Source organism: Euphorbia lathyris, chromosome 2 (genome assembly GCF_963576675.1).
Source record: "Euphorbia lathyris chromosome 2, ddEupLath1.1, whole genome shotgun sequence".
NCBI lineage: Eukaryota > Viridiplantae > Streptophyta > Magnoliopsida > Malpighiales > Euphorbiaceae > Euphorbia > Euphorbia lathyris.
The window spans coordinates 98,236,168-98,245,180 of record NC_088911.1 but is presented as its reverse complement, the minus strand read 5'-3'; the positions used below and the strand labels follow the sequence as shown (position 1 = coordinate 98,245,180).

Genomic DNA, 9,013 nt, shown 5'->3' with positions numbered 1-9,013 from the left:
TTAAGTTCATATCTAGTATAATCGAAATTGCTTCAAGAATAATGTCTTATCAAGTGTATTGAGCGCTTACAATCTCCCTATCTAAAGAATTGAACAAAAAAACTTAGCTTCTTGGTAATAATAATGTAGAATCCATGACTAAAAAATGAGAAATGAACTTAGAATGTTAATCATGACAAAACATGATTTATAATTGAAATAAACTTTATTGTAAGTATAATATTTCAATATTTCTTTAATTATTTTCTTCAATATGTTTTCAACTTCAATGAACAACTATTGCTTGAAACTTTATATCTATTCGTACCAAAATGCATAAAAATAAAAAATTCAATCCATAAGTTAGATAAACCAAAATTTAAAAAATCAGTGGACACCAGATTTTGAATTTGTAAAATTAATCTAAATCCAATTAAATCTAACAATTGAATTCATATATAAAGCTGAAAATTTAAATTTTAGTTAGAGTTAACAATCGAAATGATTACACCTAGCAACCAATACTAAAAAATAATGTAGATATACAAAATCTTTATTTTAGTCATTTTGAAAAGAAAAAAAACAAAAAAAACAAAATAACTACTACATATGAAAAAAAATCAAATAATTACCTTCGGAAACATAACGATTCCGGTAAATTTTTACATTTTTGCTTTCCCCGATTTTAGTTGTCCATGTGTCTTCTATTTCCATTGGAATTCTTCAATTGGAGATATCAAAGTATAAATCCTCCAAATTCTTGAAGAAAATGCTATTAATACAGTTTATAACTGAAAATCGCTCGTAAATAAATATGAATAACTTAATGAAGTAAGGACAAAACTATAAGACTATATTATTTTAAGTAAAAACAAAAGTATAAGATTATATTATAAGTATGAAGAACAAAACCAATACATAATCAAAATTAAAGGTAGATGAAGACTTTGATTTTTGGTGGCCAATGAATATAATGATAAAATACTATCTATCATGTTTTATAGGCTTATTTGTGACTTTTGGATTTCATTCATTTTGTGTTTTTTCATCTTTCTGTAACTCTTACTTTCTTTTATTACTTTAATTAATGGTCTAGTAATTGACAATAAATAACGTGTTAATATAATACTTATGATATAGAGATAATTAAAACTCATTAACTCGTTAATTCTTTTTGCTTTTTGGTGCCAACTCATCCAAAATGACTCTCAAACATTTCTTCTAAATTCTTTCTCCGTTATTATATATAGGGGAAAGTTCAAATAAAACCCTTGTGGTTTCACTAATTTTCAGATAAAGGATTGTGGTTTACTTTTTGTCAAAACGAGGACTGAGGTTTCGCACTTTTAATAATGCTATTGAAACTATCTTTAACGACCTGAAAATGAAAATTTTCAAGAATTAAAGTTGTTCAATGTCATATTTTCTATGGAACTACATTTTCGATTTTAGAAAATCATTTTTTTGGATCTTTCTCTCTCTAAACATTAACTTTCTCTCTCTTTACCAAACATCATCTAAATAATCTCGAAATAAAAAAGTTGAAGAATTAAAGTTGCTTAGAATATTAGTAGTTCTTAAAATATGTCATTTTTGAAGTTGTTAAGGGTGATTTTAATAGTATCAATCGAAAAAGTCCTTATTTTGCTAAAGTTGAAAACCTCAGTCATCGTTTTGATAAAAAGCAAACCACAGTCCTTTATCTGAAAATTAGTGAAACCACAGTGGTTTTATTTGAACTTTATCCTTATATATATTATAGATTATAGATATGAAAGTTAATTAATAATAAATTAAGGAGTTAGTTTAATCAAAACTCATGGATGGTATAGTATGTTTCTAAAAACATATCAACTAACTAATATAATATATACGTATTTATCCAACGTATAATGGTAGGAAATTATGGTTTGAGGCAAAAAGAGAATGACAAATGGAAAAGACAAATATAAGGAGTTTCCAAATAAAATGTATATTGTATGATGGATTAGTATTATATATATTGGGTACTTAAAGTAGGATACAAGTCTTTCAATTTGAGTTACTCATATGATGATAATATGTATCATTATGGATATTCTCAACATATTGATATCAACATCAAGCTCAGTTAGCCAGTTGGAGAGTGTTAAGCTTTTTTGTCCTTGATTTTACAATAATTTTATCTTTTTCATTTTACTTTCATCCTCGGTGTCAAACTTTTTTTGTCCTTCTTCTTACAACAATTTCTCCTTTCTCATTAATATATACTCCTAGATATAGATAGAGATAGATGGTCCAACTATTTCTTGGATTAAATTAAATGGGTTTCTTTCATCCAAACCATTATATATAATTCTGTCAACTGTCACTCAACTTTTTCATTTCAATTATGATGTTCAAGAAACATGATCCAAGGCTGGTTTAGAATGCTTATACATATATAGGCGAAAAGCATCTTCATCATTGTGATTTTAGTGTATACGAACGCTTAATTTTTTTTTATTTCTAACTTATTAAGTTTTGATATTTTATTTTTGGTCAAATTCAGCTTTTGATAATCAGAAGTATCAACTTTTAACATAAAATTCTATTTGTAGAGTATTATTCATTTCATTTATGGTTGAAAATTGTAGTTTTAATAGTTTGAAAGCAAATTTTTTTTATGTGTGTTACGGTTATAGATAGAATTTGGGACAAATCAAATGAGTAACGTTCTGTTAACGAATTAGATGTTCATAACTAACTAATTTGACGAGCAAGACTTAATGTGATAAAAAAAATCAGGGGCTCGAATGGCTCGTAGTGTTCGCAGATCCAAAGTCGATTGTAGCTGAACACCTCCCTGAAATAGCTAATTGTGGCTCCGAGTTTGTTGTTTCAATTTCTAGTTTTATTTTCTTTATTGTAATTATTGCAATTCAATCTTGCTTATGTTATTGATTTGTTTACATTCAATTTTGCAATTGGTTTAGCTATATGACCATTGATGACCACTAAATTTTAATTAATGCCTCAAAATGACAATTTATGACCTCAAATTAAAAAATTCCAAGAGTTGATGATATTATAAGCAACTTTAATTCTTCAAAATTTTCATTTTGATGTTATTTTGGTGTTGTTTGGGTATGAGAGAAAGACAATTTTTAGAGAGAGAATGCTCCAGAAATTGTGATTTTAAAAAATAAGAAATATTGTTTCATGGTAAACATCGTCCTAAATAATTTTAATTCTTGAACATTTTTATTTAGAGACCAGTAATTGTCATTTTGAGACGTTAGTTAAAGTTTAGTGGTCATAATATTAGAAAATACAAAGTTTAGTGCTTTGTATGTTAAGTTTTGAAATTTAGTGATAATACCATGTAAATAAGTAAAGTTAAGTGGTCATAGGTGCAATTTATCTGTTATATAATAAATGTGGTTCTAAACAACTTTAATTCTCAAACTTTTACACTTTGAAATCGTCAACAATTATTTTGATGTATGTTTATCTTTTTAAGTGTCCATAATGTTAGTAAAAACAAAATACAAACTTGAGTAACTTTCATGATAAGTTTTGAAGTTGAGTGAACATAATATTAAGAGATAATGTGCAGCATGCTATTAACTTTGATAACCAAGAGTAATTTACTCTAACGTTTAGAATGATGTAATTTTATCCTTAATATTGATAGCAAAGAACAAATTTATCCCTAATATTGATAAGTTTAGTCTATTTGAGAAATAATTTATCAAAATGTGTTCTCAATCAAGTCATCTACATTTTACATTTGTTTCATTATATCTCGTATTATTAGTAGTAGACCACAAACATATAAATAAGTGTGAAAAAATATAGTGTATTTTATACGAGTTGGACACAAAATAGTCAAATTTAAAAATATTAAAATTACTCTTTGACTGCTAAAATTAGAGATAAATTACATTATTTTAGCCTTTAAAAGTAAAATTACTCTTTTTTTTTTGTAAGTTATATCTATAAAATTACTAAGGTCTAATACATCACAAGCTTTTTGAATTTGTCCATAATAGTAGATTGGATCTCTTAAACTTTACAAGTATCTTACCAGCTTTTTGAACTATTATTTTATATCACCAATTTCTTTAACTTATCCATAAAACTATATTAGCTCATTAAACTATATAGGTGTCTCACTAACTTCTTAAATTTGTTTATTCTATAATAGCTAAATACAAAAATTTATTAAACCTAAATTCTAAAAATACTTCTTCAATCTATTATAAGAGTTGCAGTTTGAAAAATAGAATAGATGAGGATTGAGAGTTAATATCATTTTATGATTTTTATATTTAGTTATTACCGAATAAATAAGTTGTCGTAATGCCTTCAATCAGGTATTAGGCGAGTTACTAATGAGGACAAAGTTAAGTGGCATTGCAACATCATTATTACCGGATAATCCAAAAATGAAAGTAGTACAGCCTACAGGCTAATAATATACACTTTATCTATTACCTATTTCTGCTTATGCATTGCAACAGAAAATAAATAAGATTCTCATGTAGCCAAAGCTATGAATGGTAATTTCTTTTTATTATTATTTTTAATTGATCTTTATATATATGGTACATATTTCAAGAAGGGAAGCTGGTCTTTTGAAAATTTAAACAATTAAAAAAGTGCACGTGATAAATACTGACATTAAATAAATGCATGAATGGTGGAACATAATTGGAAATTGGCGAATCAGAAATTTATAATAATTAAACTAATATTAAGAAGGGTACAAAAAGTAAATTGTTAAAGAGAAATTAAGTGGCTTATATTAATGGGAAATGTGTAACGAGAAGAACCATGAAACATAGTATTCACCAAAATCCTAGCAGTTGCTTCAGTTGGATGAACAATGTCCCAAAACACATAATTACTTCTGTTTGAGCAATAGCTTGATATTGGGATGCATGGTAGCTCTGCATGCAATTTTCCGATCCCACAGCATGCTGCTTTTACTTCCTTAAACCCTATTTTCAAAACAAACCATCAGTTTCTTACTATTTGTTTAACACCATTTCATTTTTATTATATAAAATTGGGATAAACTAAAAATTTAGGGGTATCTTGTTACATACTTTGAAAAAAAAAAAAAACAGACTTTTAGATGTTTGATTGTCTTTTATATCTAAAAAGTATTTTTTTACTGCTTTTTGAAAAGATAACATTTTCCAACACCAAACAACAATTTGGCATAACATTAATTCGTTAGCTCATTTGAGACTAGTGAATTTAAAATCACCATTTCCATAGCTTTCTTTTTCCTAACCAAACAAAATGGCATCAAAGAAAAAAAGCTAACGAATTAAAGTTGCTTATAATATTATAAATTCCTTGAGTGTTACTCTTTATTGCTAATGTTATGAGTAAATTTTTAAAAGTAAAATTAATGTCACAAAATAACAGCAGATGATCTCAAAATAGAAACACTCAAGAATTTATGATATTATAAACAACTTTAATTCGTTAGCTTTTTCCTTTTGATGTCATTTTATTTGTTAGGAAAAAGAAAGCTCTTCGAAATGGTGATTTTGGAAAATAAAAAATATGGTTTTATGGTAGTTGTGGTTCTAAACAACTTCAGTTTTTAAAATGATCATAATGTTAGAAATGATAAAGTCAAATAACTTGTATGTTACATTTTTGAAGTTTAGTAATCATAATGTGAAAATGCCTAAAATTCAGTGGATATGAGTGTAATTTACCCATTACAATTTGAAGCTTTATTGGGTGGTTAGAACGTTATAAGTTTAAAGGTAGTTAAAACATGAAATTGCACATAGAAAAAACTCATGTTTCGTTAATAGAACTGAAATTGCATTATTTAGTAAATGTTAATCGTAAGATTGCACTGTTTTATATGTCTTGATTCATTCCCAAAAACTCTAAAACTGAATTTGTAAACTACGGAGTGTTTGTTCATTTCATTTTCTAAAATGAGAGTTCGTAGATGTTTGGTTAGAGATTTATGGTTTGATTTTTATAGATGAAAAAAGTTTTTTTTTTTTTTTTTTAATCTCCTTACTTTTAAAAAGCATTAAACCATAACTGCAGTTAAACCAAAGTATATATATGATAACACAATTATAATAAGGAATTACGTACCATAAACAGCTGGTTTCTGAATGATATTTTGCAAGATAGAGTAAGTATCAAAGTAGGAGAAGTTGAAGTCCGGAAGCTCTGATTTTAACTGTCTCAACATTAACTTAAGTCTTCTATTGTACTTTACACTCAATGAATTTACTCGTTCGTCACATTCTTCACCTTTGTTCTTCAGCCTTCGTGATGGTGCGCATCCCACCGGCCCCACTCCTGTCACCAAAAATTTACGCCCTCCATACCTGTGCACTCTCTGCCCCCAAAAAACATTTTACTAAATCTCGTCGAATCACGTTTAACTTATTAAAAACAAATTTAAATATAATTAATTGATCACCTTTATCTGCGCCTTCAACGTGGCAATGAGCATAAAATTTAAATACTGCAGCGGAGTGGTGTTGTTGCGAAATTCAGATGAACCATAATATCTCAACAGGTCATTACTTCCTGTTACTATCACAAACAGAGATTTTGATAAGTGTTCTTTTGCCCCATAGTTTCCCAGCTTTTTCACCAAATCTCTATGTACTCTTCCATAGTAATCCAGTTGCTTCGTTAAAGGGATTAACGTACCCTACAACATCATAATCAATTGTCTCTTAGTTCCGACTGACATCTAATCATATCATTTTAAACAAGTTCAGAGAATTAACGAAATTAACTTACAAGAGATTCACCGGTGTCGTTGAGAATCCCCGAAGCTCCCGAAGCAAAGTTGACTCCAGTTAGGATGGATTGTTTACGCTTGTGTAATAAAGAGAGATATGGCGGAGATGTAGGCAACCCCAATTTTTCAGCTGTTCAATCAAATTCAAATATCATTAACCTTTTCGGAAGTAAAATCAGCTAACTTTTACGAAACAACGAACAGCAGCGAATGAAGGGAATGAGAAAAGGTACCAAAAAAATCAGCAGCATTTTTGCCATTACTAAACCTTCCAGTGGGTTGTTTGGTAGGAAAGTCAATGCCATTATAAGGTAAGTCAGCTCTGGCAATGGTAAGAGGGAGGTAATTGTTGTTGCCAACATCAACAGCAGAATCACCAAAAATGAAAAGTGCAGGTACTATTTGATCACACTTTGATGATTTCAAGCTGATGATGAACCAAATGATGAACAGCAAATTCATCTCCCTTGATAACATATATGTTATAAAAAGAAATACTAGTTTGTTTGATGGGATAACTTTATTGGAAACATCACTCTGTGTTTTGATTAAATACCATTTTATTTATTGAGTCTTGTTGATGGCATGTGGTACTAGACTGACCCCTTATTTAAAATAAGTAAATAAGTGTAATCATTTCAAATTCTAGGTACTAATTTGTAATATTTAATAAATTAGCAGAAATTTTAGTTATTATAATTTATTGGGGTAAATTACACCCATGCCCACCGCACTTTACACATTTTAACATTTAGTCACTTAATTCAACTCTTAATAGTACTGAACTTTACACTTTTTAACATCCTGGTCCCCAACGCCTCAAAACGATCGCTGACGGTCTCAAAATAAAAAATTCAAAAAGTTAATTATATTCTAATAAACTTTAATTCTTGAAAATTTTTGTTTTGAGGTTATTTAGGTGTTGCTTGGTTAGGAGAGAATGAATTTTCAGAGAGAGAGAAAGCTAAAAAAAAGTGATTTTCGAAAATAAAATACGGTTTCATGGTAAATTTCGTTCTGAATAACTTTAATTCTTGAATATTTTCATTTTGAGGTTCTTAATAGACATTTTTAGGAGTTAGTTATAGGTGAGTAATTATCATTGTTAAAAAATGTAAAGTTCAGTAATCATATCGTTAAAAATTAAAGTTCGGTGGCTACAATTTTAAAATAGATAAAGTTTAGTGGATATTGGTGTAATTTTGCCTAATTTATTGTATGTAGACCAACTTGTTAAATATTGTAAATTTGAATTCTAACCTAAAATCTGATTAGAATTAAGGGGAATGTTTGTTTCAACGTTTCATAATAGCTATTTGGTTAGGTGCATATAACAACAGCTTTTAGTTTTTTTTAATATAAAAATAATAACGAATTGAAATATTTTGAGAGCCTTTCATGAATAATTGTTTATATTTATATGATTTTGATAAAATTACTATTCTTACTTCTACAAAACATATTTTTCTTTAACTTAAATATATTTTCATTTTTTTTTGTAGGCAAATGAAGAAAAAAATACAAAAACCAGAAAAAACTTAATCCGGGATTAGCCTGGGAAAGCTAACCCCCAACTTGATCAGCAGAAAGAAAGGACAAAAAGAAATCTGGAGGCGACGAGAAGGTAGAGGTCCCAAAAACCCTTTCCTGACCCTCAGCTGCAAGGTGGTCGGCGACCTTATTCTGCTCTCTGAACACATGCCCAAAACTGATAGTATCAAATGAAGAACAAAGCCTTTTGATGTCTTTAAGTAAATTTTGGCTGCCAAGACAAGAGGATCTAATATCAGAGATAATCTTCACAGCTTCAAGGTTGTCGGATTCTACACTCAACCTTTTTAAACCCAGGTTCTTAGCGAGCCTAAGCCTTGAGAAGATACGCCCTGAGAAGGTACCCCAGAGCTCAACAGAGAAAGAAGAACCCACTCCTAGATTCTGAGCAAAGCCAGACACCCAAGCACCGCCAGCATCTCTCAAGACTCCACCAGCTGCGATCCTTCCATCCGAAAGACAAAAGCCGTCAGTATTTAATTTAACAACTCCTTCCTTGGGCTTGCTCCACCCCAATAACTGAACCACCTTATTCTGGCAAGAATAGGGTAAATCCCCCTCCTTAAAGCTCTCAATAATAGAATTAACTTTTTTTAGAAAAAAAGGCAAGTAAGTTAGGACAGATAAGTGCTCCTTCTCCAAAAATGTCTGCATTCCTCCACTGCCAAAGCTGGTGACAAACAACAGCAAAGAGAATGTCACCATGTTCAAGCTCAGGTA

At 29.2% G+C, this 9,013-nt stretch overlaps 1 protein-coding gene across 1 annotated transcript; it reads right to left on the bottom strand.

Moving 5' to 3' along the window:
• Positions 1-4,671: 4,671 nt before the first annotated feature.
• On the bottom strand, positions 4,672-7,319 carry LOC136220758 (GDSL esterase/lipase At5g55050-like). Its single transcript, XM_066008544.1, has 5 exons — positions 6,976-7,319; positions 6,742-6,872; positions 6,413-6,649; positions 6,079-6,328; positions 4,672-4,943 (listed from the first exon to the last, which is right to left on the bottom strand). Exons 1-5 carry the CDS (start codon positions 7,217-7,219, stop codon positions 4,723-4,725), a joined length of 1,083 nt encoding a protein of 360 aa, XP_065864616.1. The 5' UTR covers positions 7,220-7,319; the 3' UTR covers positions 4,672-4,722.
• Between the last annotated feature and the right edge of the window lie 1,694 nt (positions 7,320-9,013).

Excerpts from the sequence above, each read along its gene's own strand:
- LOC136220758 (XM_066008544.1), bottom strand. The coding sequence starts at position 7,219 with ATGTTATCAAGGGAGATGAATTTGCTGTTCATCATTTGGTTCATCATC. Across the intron at positions 6,329-6,412 it reads CGTTGAAGGCGCAGATAAAG|AGAGTGCACAGGTATGGAGG; the intron begins GTGATCAATTAA and ends TTTTGGGGGCAG. Across the intron at positions 4,944-6,078 it reads TCAGAAACCAGCTGTTTATG|GGTTTAAGGAAGTAAAAGCA; the intron begins GTACGTAATTCC and ends TTTTGAAAATAG.